General features: G+C 42.3%; 2 protein-coding genes across 2 annotated transcripts; both read left to right on the forward strand.

Moving 5' to 3' along the window:
- The first annotated feature begins 1,561 nt into the window (after window positions 1-1,561).
- Window positions 1,562-4,230, forward strand: bmp15 (bone morphogenetic protein 15). The gene is made up of 2 exons (XM_069707919.1): window positions 1,562-1,949; window positions 3,245-4,230. The coding sequence occupies exons 1-2, from the start codon at window positions 1,595-1,597 to the stop codon at window positions 4,228-4,230; spliced, it is 1,341 nt and encodes a 446-aa protein (XP_069564020.1). The 5' UTR covers window positions 1,562-1,594.
- An 8,170-nt stretch (window positions 4,231-12,400) lies between these two features.
- On the forward strand, window positions 12,401-15,512 carry leap2 (liver-expressed antimicrobial peptide 2). Its single transcript, XM_069708068.1, has 3 exons — window positions 12,401-12,750; window positions 13,432-13,619; window positions 14,342-15,512. Exons 1-3 carry the CDS (start codon window positions 12,673-12,675, stop codon window positions 14,394-14,396), a joined length of 321 nt encoding a protein of 106 aa, XP_069564169.1. The 5' UTR covers window positions 12,401-12,672; the 3' UTR covers window positions 14,397-15,512.
- Window positions 15,513-21,554: the final 6,042 nt, after the last annotated feature.

A 21,554-nucleotide genomic window follows, 5' to 3' on the forward strand; every position in this document is an offset into this window, starting at 1 on the left:
ACTAAATGTGTGTGTGTGTGTGTGTGTGTGTGTGTGTGTGTGTGTGTGTGTGTGTGTGTGTGTGTGTGTGTGTGTGTGTGTGTGTGTATTTGAATGAGTTGCGCGTTTCAAGAGAAAAAGACAAGAAGATAGGGAATCAAACAGAAAAAGAGGCAGATTTGAACGTGCCCAGACGTCTCACTTTACATTCAGACCACGAGGACTTTGTTTTGGTCACATCCTTCTCCACCTCTTCTTGTTCTCCCAAACTCTGAACTGTAATATTTGGTCAGAGTCACCGCTTTCATGTAAGATCAAGTTTAAAAGACACTAAAGACTTCCACTCCTTTTCATTTTAGCGGGTTTTTTTTACATTATAGGCTGAAGCTGTAACAGGATGGTCGTCCATTCAGCTGAGAGCTATTTGTTTACCAGAGGCTGGCAGGCTTCAAATTATGCATGTACAAACAAACACATAAAAAAAAAAAAATGCAATCAGAGTCTGCAAATATAGTCGCAGTCTGGGAGTGGTCGAAATACAGAATGTAAACCACAACGTGGAGAGAAAGTTACAAAGTCGGCTTCCTGTACTTTTTAAGACTTTTTCATGCAGTCAGTAATTTTAATTTAAGTTTGGATAATGAAACAGCGAACAGGCGAAGCTCTCAAATGATTTTAAATAACATTATTGTGATATTATATATATATTTTTTGCACAGGTTCTTGTTTCTAGAGGAGTGAACAGTCCCTTTGAAACAGTGCAGTTTGTGTGTTGCATGATGTCACATTGTACCACCTGGTGGCGCCAAAGTACACAAGCATGCTGAAAATGGAGACCTTTAATTAGGAATGCATCCTTAGCAGAATTTGCAGGTTATAGATTTCTTTGTTTGTGAGCCGAAAATGTTGAGCATGTTCACTTTTTGGGTTTCACAGTAAAAAATGAAAATCCAAAATTTGAATATTTTTTTTTTTAATGGCATCTAAAAATCCTCAATATCTTGGCCACAATATGTTGACCTTCTAAGGTTGTCAGGTGACAGTTTCATTGTGCTTGTATTTGTTTACTCGTTTTGGTTTTATTACCTAATTAAAACTGAGTGGGGCGACTTGCTTTACCTGTTAAAAAGTTAAATATATTAATATTTTTGTTCCTTTAAAAAGAAAGTTCCTAGTTATCCAAGGATACAGCGGTAGGACACAATAAAGCCACAGATTTAAGCAGAATACGTTAAACGTAAGACAAAATGTCACGAGATTACAGAAAATACACACAGAGAAAGAAAACTTGTGAATATAAAAGCAATAGTGGCCTAACATTCACCAGGGGAAACAATATATGAATACGCTGAAAACCTGCATATAAAATTACATGAAATAATAATAAAAAAAAAAAAAGTGCAGCTGTCGTTTTTACGCACCTTTACTCATCACGTGGCTTCGTCACGCTGATCCGAGGGGTTAATACGGGGTCACCGTAGGAAGTTGATTGTTTTGCCCGAAATGGCCAGCGACCAAGTGAGCCAGTGAATCCCGCCCTCGGCCCCGCGGACGATGGTTGCCAACTCTAGCCTCGTTGGTGGAGCTCGCTAGCACCAGAGGTTTTAAAATCAACATGAGGGCGACCAGCACCAAGCGCCACTTCCTCCGTGTCTGCGTCCTGTCCTGCCTCGTCTACCTTTTGTGCTCCGCCTGCACCGGAGTCATACCGGGGCGGAAGGCGGCCTCTCGCCACCCCGCGTCGAAGCGCGGTCGTCGGAGTCACCACGGCGCCAAGCACAAAGGGGCGCACCACCGGCCGCTGACGGACGAGCAGAAAGCGGACCAGAACCTGCAGTTCATGCTCAGCTTGTACCGGAGCGCGGCCGAACCGGACGGCAGGCCCAAACAGCACCGGAAGTTCGGCTCCAACACGGTGCGCCTGCTCAGGTCCTCGGCGTCTTCGGTGCACTACCTGCCCGCGTCAGGAGGTGAAGGAAACACTTTACTGGAACTTCTAAAGCGTCTGCAGCTGATGTCACCCGCTCAGGTTTTTTATTTGGACACCATTAATAAATGGTTTCGTAGAAGTAATCCGAAGGAGACTGGAGAGTCTTGGACACCTCAAAAGAAATGATGGCGTCTGTACACCAGACAGAACAACCTTTTAAAACGCAGTGGTTTTTAACTAACTGGTGTGAGTCATGGATGTCATGGAGAATAATTCAACTTCCCCATCTTATTTGTAAAAACTGGGATAACAGATGCCACCCGTAGCACTTGGAAAGCATTTTCTGATACGGATCAAATTGTAAAGCCTCTAAAGAGCGATCCATTCTACCATTTTAATGAAAGCTCAGCATAATGTAGACAGATATCCGAGACGTGTCTCTCAAATGGTACGTTATTTCTCTGTTTCAGCTCAGACAAGAGAAACGTCCATAACAATGGCCTGAACTTGTCCAAATTGACCCGTAATCTGTAGCTTTTGTTTAATAGAATTCATCCAATGAATCACCTGGGGTCGTGAATTATAATTTTTCTTAATTTGTGCAGGGTTGTTTTTTTTTAAGCAGGTTTAAAAACAACTTCTAAATACTCAACAAACAAGCAAATAGAGGCATGCAAAGTAGGATACGCAGAAGTTAAAGGGGATACAATGGGAAATAAAAATCGGCCGTTGTCGTCCGATAATGAACAAAATAGACCAAAGGTTTCCAAAGTCTCCAGAATTTGTCACATTTAGGATTTAGATCATGGGTCAGTTTCTCTGAACAAACCATTGCAGCAAAAATCCTTTTTTGTTTTACCCAGATATGTACCAGAGATTTTAGTATCTGTATCAGGTCATTCTGAATATGGTTCAGTGGGTAAAACAAGGAAGGCCTCTTTGGTCATAGAGTGAAGAATTTTTGGATGTGACCAGGACATATTGGAGGTTGGGGAACTTTTTTTTTTTTTTTTTTTTTTTTGGAATATACTGAAGTACGTTGTTGAGAAATTTCATTGCAAGTGTTGATGCAATCATCCTCTTAACGTTAGGAGGTCACGCTACCACAGCAGCTTTAAAGAAGAATCTGAATACAGGGAATCATCCTCTGAGAGATTTGGGTCCTGGTCTTTAAAACAAGATCTACGAAGTGCAGAATACTAAGAAATTAAAGAAGAAATCTTTATGCTGATGGTTTAAAATCTGTGTAATTAGCTCAAAGGACTCGACAAAAAAAAGTCTTGTCGAGTTACTGAATCTGATCTCTCTCGTCTCTCTGCCTCCATCTCTTCTCAGACCACAGCTACACCTTCACCATACAGTACAACCTCGACACCCTTCCCTCGGAGCAGCTTGTCCGAGCTTCGTTCATCCACCTGCGCTCCTCTTCCTCCGCCTCGACTTCGAATGCCTCCCGGGCCGCCGGGCCGCCCCGCTGCACGGCTCGGGTCACCTCGCTGGACACCGACAGCCTGGTCACCCTGGAGCCCCACGAGCGGTGGACCGAGACGGACATCACCGCCCACGTCAGCGGCCACGTCCTGCAGGGGAAGGAGCGGGGCGAGGGGGGGCACCTGACTCTCACTGCCCAGTACTGGTGCACAGAACCCGGGCTCGCCGCGGAGGACTGCGGCGCCTCGCGGCGGCGGACTCAAAGGAGGAAGCGATGGAGCGCCGAGCCTCACCTCGAAGTCCCCTCTCTTCTTCTCTACCTCCAGGAGGAGAGGGAGGCGAAGGACTGGATGGGGGAGTTGCTCGGGGCCGAAGGGGAAAGCATCATGAGTAGAATCGGGCGGTTGCACCCTTCGGTTCGCCGCCACCGTCGCTCCAAGGACTCCCCGTCCCCGGAGCCGAAAGATTTCTCCCCGGACGCCCTGCAGAACGCCCCCGCCTTCTCGTCTTTCGCCGCCTCCCCCTCTGCCTCCATCATCTCCCACATCCCCGGCTACAAACACAAAACCAGCCTGCCCAAGAACCGCTGCAAGCTCCACTCGTTCCGCCTGTCCTTCGACAAGCTGGGCTGGGGCCACTACATCGCGCCGCCCGTGTACAACCCGCGGTTCTGCCAGGGCGACTGCCCGAGGCTACTCCACTACGGCTACCATTCCCCCAACCACGCCATCATCCAGACCCGTATCAACGACCTGGGCGTCGGCGACGTCCCGCCTCTGTCCTGCGTGCCTTACAAGTACATGCCCATGAGCGTGCTGATCGACCACAAGACGAAGGTGGAGTACAAGGAGCTGGAGGATATGGTGGCCGAGTCCTGCACGTGTCGTTAAGGGACTCGGGGAGCCGGCCTGAGCGGCTTGGGAGGAGAGAGACTTTGAAGGGGGCCACTGGTTTGATCTACAGCTCGGCGGCCGACCGTAATGAGCTCGAGGCTGGAAGGAGGAAGTTGTTGCGGTTTGAGAGCTTTCCTCGCCCATGGTAAAGCGCTCTAAGAGGCAGCTGCTGAATGTGAACTGCGGGGCTGCGCAGACGGGAGGAAGTGCCCACTTTCTGATTTAATAACTGCGGCATAATTGTACCGTAATGCTCCGTGGCAGAAGGCACCGTGAAGGTGAACGTACCGGTTTGCTAAATTCTTCGTGACTATGAAGTGTTTTTCCCACTTCGAAGGGTAGATTTAGAATCATTTTAAACCACTTAAATGGTAACTTTAACTAACGAAAGTAATAACTTAACCGGAGGCAGCTTTACAGAATTCATTTCGAGTTTAAGTTACCTTTAAGAAAACTAATCGAACTTTGGTAGCAAACACGGGTTAGTTTGTGATATCCGAACAGAAAGGACACATGTAAAGTCAATCTTCAATAATCAGCCTCAAACCACAGTCATCTTGAGTATTTTCCTTCTTGTTCCTGTCACTGTATTAATTTTTTTGATTGTAGATCGTTCTTTTTTTAAAACCTGAACTGTGTTTCACACCCACGGCTGCAGTTCTCACAAAATAAAGCCTTTGTTTGTTTATAAAAAAAAAAAAAAATTTAAAAAAAAGAAACATTTCTGATGTACCGTGTTGGCGCAATGTGAGAAAATGAGACGCCGCTTTAAAAAACAAAAAAAGGAAAAAAATTTAATGGACGAGGGGTCGACCATAACTGTTGAGGCCTTGTGACGTTACATTTTTGCTGTTGATGATCTGAACTTTTGCGATTTATATATATTTATAATGTGAGGGGTCTCCTTCAAAGCTTGGGGGAAAAAAAGTGCTGCTTTTGGCCTGTCTTAGAAAAAAAAATTAAAAAAATAATAAAATAAAATAGGATTATGAAGAGGCATGACGGTGTTGAATGTAAAGGAAAACAAATGAGTGTTGTCATGGAAAACAATGCAATTTTTTATTACAAGTGCAAATGAATAATAAAATAAAATGCATATTTTCTAAAGCCTAAATATTTCTGGGGTTTTTTGTTGTTTAATTATTTGTCGTCGACTTCAGAAAATTTGGAAACGGGTGAGTGGATTATGTGGTAAGACTGTTTTTTTGTTTTTTTTTCAACACGTGTTTGAAGTAAAAGTTGGGACATTTTGTCAAAAAGCGTTATTCACTTAGATGAGAACCACTGACACTTGTAAATCTTCTACTGTGTATGTGAAGCGAATGCCAGCAGATGGTTAGCCTAGCTTAGCATAGAGACTGTAAACGGGGGGAAATGGCTAGCCTGACTCCTACCAAAGGAAACAACTAGTGCTCAATCATCATGTCAACACGGCTTGTGAGTCAAATGAGTCATGACTCTCTGCATGAAAGCAACAAATAAAGGGGAAAAACAAGAACTGTGGTAAAAAAAATAACAAAATAAACACGTCAGTTCCTTCTAAAAAGATACAGGAAGAAAGATGGTCCCAAGAAACCAAGATTTAAGTCATTGGATTCATCAAAATAAGGTGAAATTTATAAGTTTGTGGACAATTTTAAACATAACTATATATCGTAAAAAATTAACATGCAAAAAAATGGTATTAAACTTTTCTTTTATGCAAGCAATAATTCTTGAGAGATTTTATATTGGAGTGAATTTCTATAATGCTCAAGACGCTCAGATGTCCAGCAGATGGCGCTCTTTACTCAGATCAAAAACGTAAAGTTTGCACAAGCAGACACAAATTTCAACTACAGCTACGGAGCCTAATTTGTTTTCTTACTCCTTTTATAGTTCAGATTAATTAATAAAGTTCAAAATTGATTATAAAAAAAAAAAAAAAAAAAAAAAAAAGGCAATACAAATAAACCTATAGCCACTGAGTGTGTGTTTCTTGGGTGTGCTTTGCACGCAAGTGTTTGCTTTGTGGTCCAGTTTTCCTCGACCTCTATCTGGGAATACCCTTTGAGGAAGGTCATGTGAGATTAAATGAAGGAAAAAGGGTCAACAGTCGTCATGCTCGCTTCATCACGCGAGTGCAGATCCAACAGAGGGAGGGTTGAACAGATAACCTTTGACACAGAGCGAAGGGGATGAGACCAACTTTCCTTCTCCGCTCTGAAATGTAGCGTCCTGGTTTATTATTGTCTTCCTGTTCGTGGTTTAGTGCTCGCAGTTCAGGTCACTTTGATTTTGAACCTTGTCTCTACTTTCTTTAGGCTGCTGAGGTTGTAATTGAATGCAAAACTCCTACAAGACAAAAAAAAAATAAATAAATCGGACAATCAACGCATGCAAATGCAGAGAGGAAGCTCTGAGGACTAAAAAGGATTTGAGGCAAATAATGCACAAAGAAACGACATCCTATTGTCCTTTCCATTTTTCCATTTAACCTGCAACAGTCTGATGTTAAGTAAAAATATATATATATATTAAAAAAAAAAAAATGCCCTTGATCTGACAACATTACGTCTAAACGTCTTCATAAATAATCTTTAATGTTGGTTTAAAGCCCAGCAGAGGCCTTTCAGGTGACAATCCTGCTGATAAACACAGTTGGGGGGGGGGGGTGGATTTATGTTAGTGGAGAAAGTGGAATAAATATTGCATAAAGGAGCAGTTTACTGTAAAATGAGGCCAGAATGAAATGTTCACTGCAGGATGCGGTCTCAGACTGATATCGTAGTAGAGTTACTTAATTGAAACGAAACTGAACAAAAACGAATTCAAGGAAAATGATGGCTTTATATTGGATTAGGATACTTGCGTCAACTGCCAACCATAATACATTTTTCACAAATTTGGAGCAGAATTTATGAAGGACTTCTGATATGTCTTTGGGTCATCTTTCGCTTTTGCTCGCCTTTCTTTTCCTCTGCTGGGTATTTTATATTTTCATATTATATAAGGACAAATCAGGTCAATATTTTTACATTGTTAAAACAAATTCACCAGCAGTGATGTGTATATATACAGTGCATCCGGAAGCGCTTCACTTTTCACAGCGCTTCACTTTTTCCACATTTTGTTATGCCTTATTCCAAAATGGATTAAATTCATTTTTTTTTCCACAAAAACTGCGCTCTCGGGGTAATTTTGGTCGGCCGGCCGCTCCTGGGAAGGTTCACCGCTGTTCCGTGTTTTCTCCATTTGTGGATAATGGTTCTCACTGTGGTTCTCTGGAGTCCCAAAGCTTCAGAAATGGCTTTATAACCTTTTCCAGACTGATAGATCTCAATTACTTTCTTTCTCGTTTGTTCCTGAATTTCTTTGGATCTCGGCATGATGTCTAGCTTTTGAGGATCTTTTGGTCGACTTCACTTTGTCAGGCAGGTCCTATTGAAGTGATTTCTTGATTGAGAACAGGTGTGGCAGTAATCAGGCCTGGGTGTGGCTCGAGAAATTGAACTCAGGTGTGATAAACCACAGTTATGTTTTAACAGGAGGGGGCAAACACTTTTCCACACAGGGCCATGTGGGTTTGGATTTCTTTTCTCCCTTAATAATAAAAAAAAACCTTCATTTAAAAACTGCATTTTGTGTTTACTTGCGTTATCTTTGACTAATATTTAAATTAGTTTGATGATCTGAAACATTTAAGTGTGACAGACGTGCAAAAAAATTGGAAATCAGGGAGGGGGCAAACACTTTTTCACACCACTGTATATATATATATATATATATACATACATACATACATACATACACACACACACACACACACACACACAAAGTTGAAGCTAATTTGCAGGTGAATCCGCAGTTTTAAACAGTTTCAACACACACACAAAAAAATCCCAACTGGGCATTTAAAAGTCACAAAAATTTGTTACTTATTATTAATTTAGAATTCTCAGTTATTATTCTCATTAATAAGTGCCTGCAAATTCATCATTTGTGTCCGAAATAATAATCTTTCCTCCAGATTACGTAAACATTGCCGTAGTTGACCATCAGATAAAGGGGCAGCAGAGTCAGCGTGTAACGACAGTGCATTGTAAGTGGGTCACAGCGAAAGCCATTCTTTCACCATTGTTTACCCGCGCACACACACACACACACACACACACACACACACACACACACACACACACACACACACACACACACACACACACACACACACACAGACTGAGTTCTACAAATGCAGCAATTTTGCATTAAAGTTTCCAAACACATAAATAAAGTTGGATTTGATTCAATCCATCTCTGAGCCCTACATTTTTTTTTTTTGTACATGCACAGGGGGGGTGTTTTTAGGAGAGTTGTGTTTTTTCTCGACCAGATTTGTAGCATAATAATAGAAATGTTGACTTCTTTGAGGCCACGCAACCTCTCTAATATCTTTATAAGTTCGTCGATCAACGCCGGTGACTGCACTTTGTCATGTGCAGATATTTCTGGCTTTGAAAACTCACTTTCCAGTCCGGGGGTTTAAAAAAAAAAAAAAAAAAAAGGGTCAGCACACACACCTCGGGACCTTTGGCCTACTATCGAGCCGTAACAAAACAGTCTCATCTTTTATTGAGTTATTATGGCCTGATGCCCTTCTAGCGTCCAAAATGACAATTAGAAGTGTCTCTTTAGGATGGGGATGTGTCCGAATGCAGAAGTAAAGGAAAGTAAGGGCTGACCTCAATTTTCTACCAGACGTTACACAAATATACTTTAAAATAATCTAATATTTGTGAACAGAGATGCTGGAATGTTCTTGCGTTTCGTGGAGAGCTGTGTGAGAAATAAATGTTTCATTCAGGCACAGTCATGCATGTTGTTATTTAGCTGGAGGATCTTGTGGTGCCGGTCTGTTACCGTAACATTTAATTATTGAGTGACTGGAAGTCGTCGGTTGCACGGGACCTCCCCATCTATTTTCTCATGTGTGTGTGTGTGTGTGTGTGTGTGTGTGTGTGTGTGTGTGTGTGTGTGTGTGTGTGTGTGTCCTTCTCATCCGAATGTCCTTCGACAGATGTTGTTCTGCTCTGAAATCGCAAATATGCACACACAGCAGATTCCCGGAAACGTCGCGCAGGGACGAATCGCAAAGCGGAGAGGTGACTCGTTGAAGCCGATGAAGTCTAATATCACAGAAAGAGTCGGCTCCAGACGGCAATTACCGGGTGGTCGCGTGTGGAGAATTAAAGTCTGTGACAAGTGCCGCAGTGAGTCGGTGAGGAAAATCACACGGTTGACCGTCCGTCGAGTCATTTGTTCCGACGCTGTAGCTGGAAATACCGACACCCGGGGGACGCCGGACGTAAAGACGAACCTACGACGGCGTGTCGTTCCCGGTCCGGTAAAAGTATCGCAGCGTTCAAACTGCGTCGCGTTTTCGGCGTTCGCGGGAAGAGTCTGCGCGAGCGGGCGCCCTCCGGTGGTACTCGCGTCAGAAATCGCAACGTTGCGTAAACCCAGAGTCGACGAGCCGCCACGTGTTTGCCGACGCTTACGGAAATCGCGGAAAAGTCGCTCCTGTGTTGCTGCGGGAGTTCAGTTGTCGTTAGATGCGAAGCCAATATGCTGTGGTCGCACCGAGTTTTGCTTTGTAGTTCAATGACGGCCGACGTCGAGCGTAAACGTTACCCGCCTGCAGGTTTGCTAAATCGCTCGCCTCCGTGGCTCCCGGACATCCACGTTGCCGTCAATCAACCGCAGCGTTCCCGCGACTTAACCCGCTTCAACATCGAGCGTACGGCGACGCGACCTCCAACGTGACCGCGAGTTCACGGGTTCCATTTGAACGCAGCAGAACGCCAAGTTCATCGTGCTAAAAGTGGCAACAACAAAAAAAACATGTTTCTGTAAATGTGTTTACCGTCAGATTAATAAATAAATGGATGAATAAGGGGTCAGTCTCACTTTTGATAAGAATTACAAGATTCAATTTAAAATTCAAACACGTGTTGATGTGTATAAGTTTAGGAAAGTTCCTGGCAAAAGTGATGGTGGAAAAAAAAAAAAACGATAGACCGATGACGACTTTATATAAAACCATACGTGTTCTGGTTCATTTTACGTAACTTCTGATTACTTTTTAGGAGACAGATAAGCGATAAGAGCTCGCAGAGCTGAACTATCACCACTATCACTGAGAGAATTATTGGCTTTGACTCAAGGCCTTTCCACATTTATAGAGCTTTCTGGGTAACCCATTTCTGTGAACGCCGGCCTACACAGTCCACGAGGACGGAAAAGTGGTCAGATTATGTTCACGTCTGGGATCTACCTTTGATCCGTTTGTCCGAGTTGATTCAGTCAAAGTTTAAAGTTCAAACATCTCCGAGTGGTCAAAGATCATGGCTGGAGGACGGCAGGCTTTTCTGTGCTAGAGGGGAAATTCACACAGTCAGACTAATGAAGGCTGCAGGTTGGCAACGAGCTGAACTGAACTGAAACCTCCAGCCTTTCCTTCAAGCAACACGAAGAATCTCAGCGGTCCTGATTTCCCAACAGGAAACAACAAAACATATTTAAGACCTCAAGAAATTCGACCGATTAAAAAAAGAAAAGTATTACGCCATTTTTCAGAGATTGCATCGATGATATGAGGTATTTTAAATTGCACCACTTATAATGTTGGCAGAGGGTTTTATTTCATGATTAAAGTTCAAACTTTACCAACTTTTCTTTTTTTTATGTCGTTTTTTTTCTGTGCAAGAGCAACTTGGTGGACACAGTTATACAGGAACAGTCTAGGCGGAGCATACAATGCAAACGCACTACTTGCGGCACTTATTGTATTTTCAACACTAATGGACCGAAAACAAGCCTTTCTCGAGAGAACGTGTTCAAGAGAAAGGAAAAAAAAAAACGGTCGGTCGGTCACGCTCACCATGACCTTTGACCCTTAAAATGTAATCAGTTCTTCCAAGGGACCAAGTGAACGTTTTGAGCCAAACTTGGAAGAAATTCACGAAAGGCTTTCTTGAGATAAAAGACAGTCGGGAAGTCACGGTGACCATGAACCCTCGAAACTTATATCACTTCATTCTTGGGACCACGAGAACATTTGGGCCAGAGTGGAAGAAACCCCCTCAGAGGGGTTCTCGAGCTACTGCGCTCAGGAGAATGGGGCGCCTTACTCCGAAACCCGCGAGCTTCTCCGCCTCTGCAGCTCCGCTCGGCCCGTCGGGCTCAACCCGATTAGCCGTGCCTGCCGATAAATCGTGATGCAGATGTTCTGAGTTTGTGCTGCGCGGGTTTCCCGTCAAGTCTCTTGGTCCGCCGGGAGCCTTTCGGTAGTGAACGACCTTGCGGGAATCTGCACGGGAACTTTCCACTACATGCATCCCCGATTTCTCTGCGCTCCTTTATTAAATCGGCTGCACACACGTGACGACCTTTTGATCCCGTGAATCGAACCGAAACGCTTTCTAACGCATTTCCAGCTGCCCGGCTGGAGTTGAAATTAAGTCTTTAAAAAAAAAAATACCCAGACACGAGACAAAACAAACACCCACGAGTCCAGACGTGTCTTCTTATTGCTTCATTTTCAAATATATGGAGCACACATATGCACACACACACACACACACACACACACACACACACACACACACACACACACACACACACACACACACACACGTGCTGGGATCATGTGTACCGCGGGACTGCTGTGATTGCGTCAGGTCAGTGGCCTCAAGCAGTCAAAGATATCCTGCGGCATGCAGACACGCCTTATCGCACTGGAAGTTCATTCACATGCACTATGGCGCTGAGATGCACACACACACACACACACACACACACACACATATATAAATTCGGTGACCTTTTGCTTCTCTACACCCCCTCCCCCTTTTTAACCCAGCTGCGTTGCCGTTGCGTCATCGTTACCTCGCGCTAACTGCACTACGATACGCCTAAAAGAAGGAAAAGCGTGCAGAAACTCTCGCCGTACGCGTTTGTACGGCCTCCTTTATAGGAACGACTTGTTTTCTGCTCAACACATCATGTCACATTTAGGCCAGATAAGAGAGATAAAGAGGGAGGGAACGGGCCATGGGTGCGGGGAGGGGTTTGACGACTGCGACTCCCCACCCCCCGGGATCTCGGGCCGGACTATATAAAGGAGAGCGCAGCCCCCTGGAGTTCGCCGAGTCAGTTTTAACTCGAAGAGACTTTCCGCAGCAAACCCGGCGACTCGTTAAAAAAAAAAAAAAAACCCGACTTCACAAGAGACCTCCAGACTTGAAAGTCGGACCGAAAGTCTCCTGCAAGAAGTTGTTGGCGGTCCGGGGGATCTTACCTGGTCGAGGTTTACACCCGAAGGCAGCAGGTCACAAAAGAAAGAAGGACGGACGGTCGTCTGCGTTTGACGGAGTGCATTTAAAAAAAAAAAAAAGAATAAAGATGCAGGACAAAGGCTTCTTCACCCAAAAGAAGGAAGCGGTGGCACTGTGCATCGTGCTGTTAGTGCTGGCTCAGCAGGTGAGTGGACTTGTCTTGGATGGATGGGCAGAAAAAGAATGGATTTACGCTTAAAGAGAGATTTCTTTCTGCAGCGTTTTCAGTAGTTCCAATGTCCAATAAATGAACTGCAAGGAAGAAATGAAGTTCAACCCAAAGGGTTTAAAAATGTTGTTTTTTTCAAACCTACAAAACAACTGCGACGATTGCAACTCAAGTCGGATGTCACACCCCGGTTCGTGTGCAAAAAAAAAACAACAACAACAGGGTGACAAATTAAAAGCACCTTTACGACACTGTAGCTACAAATGTTCAATTCAAGCACAACACCTTTGTGTAAAATCCATTCTCAAGTCAAGACCCGGTTTAAAAAAAAAAAAAAGCAAGCGAGTGAGGATCGAGTCGAGATCGTAGACTGACTTGCATGTATTTTTTTTGGTACTTTTTATTTACAGTCGATTCACATTGTGTCTAGATTGAGCCGGTACACTGTTAAAAAAAAACCCGATTTTAAAACGCCTTGCCTGTTGTACCTCTCAATTGGCGGTCACTTATAAATACAAATTTACCAAATGTCGACTATACAGTCTGCCTAGTTTTTACTTTTTCTATTTTGGTCCTTTTTTTTTTTTTTTTTTTTTTAAATGCTCATCTTTACATCTTTGTTTTTTTTTTTTTTGTGTGTCCATATGTTTACACCAGGTGTGTGCAGGTCCGTTGGTCTCAGAAGCCCGGCCCGGTTCTGCCCGTAGTGCGGACGCAAAGGGGGAACGGGCGGTCCGCGCGCTGAGGAGGATCGCTCGAATGACGCCGCTGTGGAGGATCATGAACAGCAAACCGTTCGGCGCTTACTGCCAAAACAACTACGAGTGCTCCACGGGGCTCTGCAGGTAATTGCGCGCAGAAAAAAATAAAATATAAAAAAAAAAAAAAAAGTACAAAATATCCCCATTGAGTTGCGGGATACGGGGGTCAAATTATTAATGCGAGAAGGCAAATGAATGTTCATGCTGAATTGGGCAATCTAACGACTGCGTTTTTGTTCGGTACGTCGGGTTGACTATCTTGAGATAATCACATAAATATTATGGCTCGAATTTGGCCTATTTCAGTTCTTCAAGTGACATTGCGAAGTACACCTCGCTGGCATTGTTTGCGAAATTGGCTAAGTTGGACGCGGATCTGATAAAATTCCCCTTTTAGCCTTGATAGATGTAAACAGAACAAAAAAACAAAAAAAAACGCAAAAGCTAAAATGGAAGCGAATCAGAAACTTGCCAAATCTGAATGAAAACTTCTCGTTTCTTTCACTTTTTGAGTCAACATGCATTAACCCTTCATATGTTCAAAGGGTTTATTGTTTGCGGATCCCAATATCCTCATTTTTATAGTAATTTCACGTGAAAATGTACTTATAGTATGTATTTTTTTTTAACACGATTGTGATTTCAATTTGAATTCGAGTTAGAGTTTGTTTTGCTGTGTTTACAAGCAGATATTCTTTCGTTCTAAATTTCGTTTATGCTCGCCTGCGAAATGAAACTTCTCAGGACTTTGCAGCACGTCTAAAAAAAAAGACCAACAACCTTGTCTTTGTGTGTGTTGTCTTCAGGGCGGGGCACTGCTCCACCGGCCGCCGCTCGCAGTCGGAGCCGGCCAAATACTAGCCGTGCCGAGGACGAAGCCAGCGTGTTTACATGAGTGTACGACCATAATGGGTTCCAGGTTGTTTTTGTTGTTTTTTTTTTTTTTTTAAATCGGAGTTTTGTATTTATGAGCGCCGCTGCGACGATATCTACAGGAATATATCCATTTACGCAGCAGTTAGTTATATCCAGGAAAGGTCGGGGCGGAGGGAGCGTCACCTGCTCCATCCCAAGCATCTCAGAAGGCAAAAAAAACAACAACAACAACAACAAAAAAACGAGACGAGAGGATGTGGCAGTTGTCGAGGGAATCGTCGGGGCCTTTCGTACCTGACGTTTTCGATGATGGGACGAGATTTTAAGAAGTCAAGAACGAAACTGTAAAACTGCGAACGACTAAAAAATGCGTAGCGTTTCTGGCGCTGCGGGACCAAAACGTTTTTCAGCCGCGATCTCATGACTCGGGAAGCATCAGAAACACGTCAGTCTGCCGGTTACCGCGAACCCTGAGCTTTGCTCCGCAGCCGATACAACGGGGCCCCGACGTCTGCGTAGCGTGATCAGATTTTAACGAGTTTTTTTTTTTTTTCCCCCATCGATACATGAAAATGAAGCATTTAAAAACTATTGTTAATACTTTTTTTTTTTTTTTTTTTTTTTAAATGTGGTAACTTTGAGCACAAAAGTCCAGAATTGTAAATTTCGCATCTTTCACGAACGAACTGTCATTTTCCACGCGGCGCCGTCGCCGCGGCGCGCTTGACAACTTACCACTTATGTTAGAGCGGCAGACGGTCAAATTTCACCAACAATAATGCTCGTCGGCGACGCAAATGTTTCCCCTTCACCAAGAGGAACCTTCGAATTCAGAAGACGAGATAAAGCGATGGCTACCGCCGCGGCATTTAAATGGTTCGTTATTGACCCGTTATAGAAAATCAAAAATGCATTCGCATATTTTACAGTTGATTACGCAAATGGTGAGAGCGACAAAAAAAAAAAAATACTTGAAGCTAATAAGAGCAATCGTGGCATGGAGATGACTTTTAGCACCAAACACAAAATGTGTCTGGACTTGCGGGAATTTCTGCAATGTCCAAAAAAATTTTTATCAACAAGCTGTATAAAAAAAAAAAACAGAAAACATACTTCTGCCAACAACAACAACAACAACAAAATGACCTGCTTTCTTTTTTTTTAACAAAAGCACCCAAATGTAATTCAGACATCGCAGTCCAAGAAAATAAATGAAGAAATGTACGGGGAAACCTCTTGAAAACTGATGTCGGGAAAATAAAAAAAAATAAATAAAAAAAAGATGAGGAGCAGGTGTTAGAAAATACTGAAGCAAGGCTCAAAAAACATTTCAAACTATATATAAATCTTCATGTTTTTTTTTCTTTTTAGATTTATTCCTGTTAAAGTAAACCGAGTTTCTCGTCCAAATTTCCAAGCACACAATTTGGAATGAATGGAGATCAGGGTACACATTTTCCAGAATATCTGTATATGCATGCATTGATTTTGTGTATTGCAGTGATTCTCTGATATTTTATTTATTTTATTCTTTTTTTTTTCATGTCATAAATATGCCCATTTGTATTTAGTATAACGATATTTTAAAGGTTTGTTTTAGAATAATCAATCACTCTGACTGGTACTTTTTAGGTATCTTACCTGCTCAGACAATCTTCAAATCTGTAACCAATAATCCAAATTCATTGGAAGGTGATTACAGATTTCGCTTTCACTCACCTGCACAGTTTACTTCATGCACACGGCAGGTGGTCGCTGATATTTTTGTACACTCGGCCTGTCTGAGAAATGTTTGAGTAGGATTGCACTTTTAAACCCAAATTATCTTAGTACTGTGTTCTGCTTACTGTACTGTGTTACATACATGTAGAAGGCTGGGTGGGGGGGGGGGAAGAAAGAAAAGAGAAGTGGAATAAAAGCATTAGAAATAAAGATTTGAATGCCCCCGTGTCTTAATTCTGGCTTCATGACAATTTGTGTAACTGGTTCACCAGCGGAAAAGTCCTACATTCGATCGCTTTTATGATGTTGAAGCGTGACATCATCGTCGTGATTCCTGCTGTGTCTTTGAACAGGTCACCAAATAAAACGCACCAAGTTTTTGTGAAAAATGACTCAAACAGCTGGAAAAAAAAAAAAAAAAAAAAGTGGATTTATCGGGAACTGCTTTCGGCTGCGGATGAATACACGTCTGTTGTTCTTGTTGTGTTTTTACAGCTATTTAGAGTATTCGCCTTTTTTTTCTTTTTTTTTAGAATGAATTTGATTCCTATTTTTAAGACTTCTGCTTGTCCGAAATGACCAACAGATTATCATGCCATCAAATTAACACGATCCCTCCACGTACTATCTTATTGTCGTTACATTTAAAGTTAAACCTGCTTCACGACAGCGAATTGTGAATCTGTCGTCGCCCCTCTCCCCCCCCAAAAAAAAATAAATAAAAAATAAACGAATAATGCATCATGCCTATGATTACAGTTGATGAAATTAGATAAAAACAAAAATTCAAATGACGTTAAAAGACAGGTTGGAGACGCAGTCGGACTCCGGCGGGATGTGTGGAATATTTCTTCAATGTTTTTTTGTGCTCTTTTTATTTATTTGGTGACCTGTTCAAAGACACAGCAGGAATCACGATAATAAATAATAAATAATAATAATCTCGTCTGAAAATGATTCAAATTTATGCCTGCAGCTGGATTTATAGCATCAAATGAGTTGCACCTGCGCGTCCCACGGTTGGTTCACACGTTAGCGGGGGACGACATGTTGAATTCCTGCTCGGCTGTGACTCATATCTACAACATCTGCGGTTGGATAAGATGAGGCGACGCTTTCCCCTGACTCATCTGTTTGTTTTGTTTGTTTGTTTGTTTGTTTGTTTGTTTGTTATGAGCTAATCTGCCTGTCAGTGTTCAAAAGTCAAACAAGACTTTGGCGGCCGGTCAGACGTCCGCTCTTTCACAACGACGGAGACGACGAAGCCAAGCGGTGGCGGGCGGCCGGAGGCCGGGAACAACGCCGGGCGCGGGATCTTTGTGCAGAGTCGTCGTAAAAAAAAAAAAAAAAAACACTCGACGACGAAATGCGAAACGATCGCGTTAAATCTCGCTCGCGAGACGCGCTTAAAAAGCTCTCGTTTCAGTTTCGGGGGATGAAAAACAGAAAGCAGGAGACGAACGGGATGAGAGTCCGATACCAGCGAAGAAGAGTGAAAGAAGGGCGGCCGTGACTCGCTTTTCAGCGAAGGGAAATCCTAACGCGTACGACGGTATTATTGAAAACCCCCACGAGCTTCTAACTCTGTCAATTCTACGTGTTTTTTCTTCAACGAGGACACGAGGAGCGGCTGAAATAGAAATAGTTTCCCCCACTTGGTGTGAAAGAACCAACCAATCGGAGCTCCGCCGACACGTATCTGCCGACTGGACAGATATTGGCCTATCGTGCATACGTCCGTGTCTGCGTATATGTCGGCTGATCTGAAAACCTTTTTTATTTTTTTACACAACATAATGTAGAAAACAACTCTCGGGGTAAATTAGAAACAGTCCAACGCGTATTGCGCTTTCTTTTTTACGAATTATCGTGACTACGCGTTAATCCATCCATTCACGTGCTATCTACAGCTCGTCGAGCAAAAGTGAGCTCAGAGTGTCCCACATCCACGGCGACATTTTCCCAGCTCTTCCCGGGGGATTTATATATATATATATATATACATATATATATATATGTATATATATATATATATATATATATATATATATATAAAATCCCTTGAGCCTGCTTAAAAGGTACGAGTTCGACATACCGAGGAAACCTTCAACATAAGTGCACTGAAGCGGTCCGAACCGATCTGATCGCATGTACAATAGATATACATATAATATATATATATATATATATATATAAATATATACATATATATAAATATATATATATATATATATTATATATATTATATATATATATATATATGAATGTTGTTTATTTTTGTCCCTGATTGCGGTGACAGCCCCCCAAAAAAGGTCTTCCAGACCGCGGGGCAAAGACACGAATGAGAGCAGATCGATGTCATTTTCGGCGTCCGCATACTTTTGCAGCATACGGAGCGCGAAGGTCGAGTTGAGGTCAAACCTGGGTGACTGGAAGCGTCAGTCAAACGGGGTCGTAACACCAGTGTTGTCTGAAAGACGTATTTGCCGTCTGGCCCCGACGTTGAACTTCGTCCGCTTCGTCCGTCGGACGCTGTCTGGGCAGGAGTCATCTGGCACGCTTCACTTCGAACACAGTGTTCTTCACACAGGCGGCACCGGCCCGGCCCGGCGCCACATTTTTTTTCCTCCCCCCCCTCTCTGTGCGAAAGAGTCTGTCAAGAGACGATGTCACGTCGGGATACAAAATGTACCGAATGAAACCGGCTCAACTTTTCCTTTCATTCTGCGAGGTTTTGGTTTTACGGCCGGAGGCGCCGGAAAAATCCAGCGAACGCGAAGCTCAATCGAATTGAGCGTTCGTCAACGCGCGGCGTTTTGAAACCTCCCGCCGACGCTCGACGACGCCGTCTTCCCGCCTCGCCGGCCGGGCACACCTGATTCTTCTGATTTGGAGAAGGAAAAAAAAACCCACAAAAGCCCCTCGAAGAAATTCTTGAAATATCTGGTGACGGCGAAAAGTGTTTGACGGACCAATTCAGCGCCGGCCTGGCAACTTTTTTTTTTTTCAAATTTTGTAAAAAAATAATAATAATTATATCAATAAGCACGTTTTTTTTGTAACCAAATTTCACATCCCATCCGGTTTGACTGTTTCAACTGATGAAATAAAAAATAAAAAAACATTTTATAAGTGAAAAATGAATACCAACAAGTGTTTTGGATCATCTCGAACTTTGCACGTTTTCCATTCGAATCATTTTCTGAATAAAAAAAAAAAAGGTAGTTTAGTTCAATTTGTTCAGGCAGTTAAAACATCAGGGTCGATGGCGGTTCCCCCCGCATATAAATGAGGTCATGTATTTCTGTCTCGTTAAACTTTGAACCTCAAACACCAGGTTTCAGAGTTCAACGCGATGTATTTGCTTTTTGCCTTTTTTTTTTTTTTGCCTCTCCTCTGAGGCTGCTTTACTTTTGAGAGAAAACTAGATGCTTCGCATTCTCTCCAGAAGTAAAGACTTGTACGTTTTTTTAAGTCTTTAAGTGTAAGTCTGTAAGTCGTGTAAGTCTTTAGTTCGGATCGCTTCGTCTTGTCAGCTCTTCGGTCAAAACGCCACAACTGATGTTCACGGTAGGCGGCGGATGGATCCGGCTGATTTCGGGGGCCTCATTCAGTTTATCCAGACAACTCTGAAACGTTGAAAATCCAAACTTTCCGAAGACTTGAAAACGGGCCCGGCGTACGTGGCTACGAAGCTCGACGTTGTTGACGGTGGGATCGCCGAGTGCGGTACCCTGTATGGACCAAAAAAAAACAACAACAACATTACGTTAAATAAATAAAAACAAAAGATTTTTTTTAATATAGTTTATTTCTACCTCGGTAGATAACAGACATCTTTTGACTGCGTGACACTGTCAATCAGGCAAAAAAAAAAAAAAAAATAGTCTGTGGACCTTTGACTTTGGGTTGTTTCGTCCCAGTGCGGTCGCTGTTGCGCCATCATCAGAGTCCGGCTGAGCATTTGCAAATAAGCCTCCCGTCCTGAGAGTCTGGACTCTCGCCAAATTCAAACTCACCGCGTTACCGCCGTCTGACCTCGATGTGCTCCGGAGTGAGAAAGGCCTTCTGCAATATTTTGTATATATAAATATATTTATATATAAAAATATAAATATATATTTATATATATAAATATACATATTTATATATATATAAAGAAACAAAAAATATATATAAATATAAAATATTTATTATATATATATATAAATAATAAATATATATAAATAATAAATAAAAAAATATAAATATATATTTATATATATATATATATTTTTTTAATCATGGAAAAAAACAAGCTAAACTTTCTTGTGTTGTTTTAGTTTGAAAAGAATATTCCGCTGAATTCACTTAAATCTGCTACACCGACAGCGTAATAAAATAAAAATAAAAAAACACTCAAAACAACAGATTTTTCCCGTTTTTATTACCGAATTAGTTCCAGAAATACTGTAAAACAACATCACACAAAAACGTGTTTATCCGAACGGCAGCAGTAAATTAAGGCACTTAAAGGGGACAGAAATCTGAGTTTCGTTGAGTATTAAACCGACTTCACAGCATCGCATTTCAAAAGCGACCGAGTGCAGCGCACTACATGCTGACGACGTCCGACAAATTAACGCAATAAAAGCCAATAATTGTCAAAACTACGATGTTTTTCATTACGACGGAGTTTCAAAGTTAAACTAAAACGTCAGCATTCGCGTAGTTTCACTCACGCCGATGCTTTTTTTTTTTTTTTTATCAGTGCAACGATGTTACGGCCGCGAAATCTCCAAAAACCGACGCGTCCTTTTCAAGATTTCTGACATCTATTTTTAGCCGTCTTTAATTATCAGTAGAGAACTATCAAATAAATAATAGATCGATCGTCTATTTCAATTTGTTATTCTATTATTTCATACAAGCACGCAGGACCGGAGGTAAACGGATGGCGAGCGACAACCGTACCGCGTTTGGTAATAAATTAGGATCGGTTAGAAGAATTAGTCCGAAGTCGCACGGTCGTCGACGGTAACGACAACAAACGTCTAAACAAAAGCGAAGGTAGATACCAACAACAACATCAGAAGCAGCGGTGTGAAAACGATTTTTTTTTGCACGAGACCGTCGTTACAATCATTATTACAGATTTAATCGATACATTCGGATGGTTTTTTTTGTTGTTTTTTTTTATGGAAAAACATCGCTTGAGGACGGAAATGTATCTTTGTTGGTTTAAAAGAAGAGTCGAGTCTTTTTCAGAATTTTTTTTTTTTTATGTACCTTTTGTGACCTTCTGTATCCGTGACCTGTCTGCAGCAGAAGCGTTTGTCGGGTTTGTGTCGACGGTAACGAAAATATTACAGCACGGCGAACGGCCGGTTTGTAAAAATTTGGCTGACGTTGCAGTTTTGTGCGGCGACCCGACGGTAACCG

The sequence above is a fragment of the Brachyistius frenatus genome, unplaced genomic scaffold (genome assembly GCF_029030835.1).
Source record: "Brachyistius frenatus isolate BFR_SWC_R1_liver_20210118 unplaced genomic scaffold, ASM2903083v1 Contig_73, whole genome shotgun sequence".
NCBI classification, from domain to species: domain Eukaryota; kingdom Metazoa; phylum Chordata; class Actinopteri; family Embiotocidae; genus Brachyistius; species Brachyistius frenatus.

Bases quoted from the DNA above. Each gene is read 5' to 3' on its own strand.
- bmp15 (XM_069707919.1), top strand. From the start codon at position 1,595: ATGAGGGCGACCAGCACCAAGCGCCACTTCCTCCGTGTCTGCGTCCTG. The intron at 1,950-3,244 runs GTGAAGGAAACA...ATCTCTTCTCAG, and splicing joins CTACCTGCCCGCGTCAGGAG to ACCACAGCTACACCTTCACC.
- leap2 (XM_069708068.1), top strand. From the start codon at position 12,673: ATGCAGGACAAAGGCTTCTTCACCCAAAAGAAGGAAGCGGTGGCACTG. The intron at 12,751-13,431 runs GTGAGTGGACTT...TGTTTACACCAG, and splicing joins TGTTAGTGCTGGCTCAGCAG to GTGTGTGCAGGTCCGTTGGT. The intron at 13,620-14,341 runs GTAATTGCGCGC...TGTTGTCTTCAG, and splicing joins TGCTCCACGGGGCTCTGCAG to GGCGGGGCACTGCTCCACCG.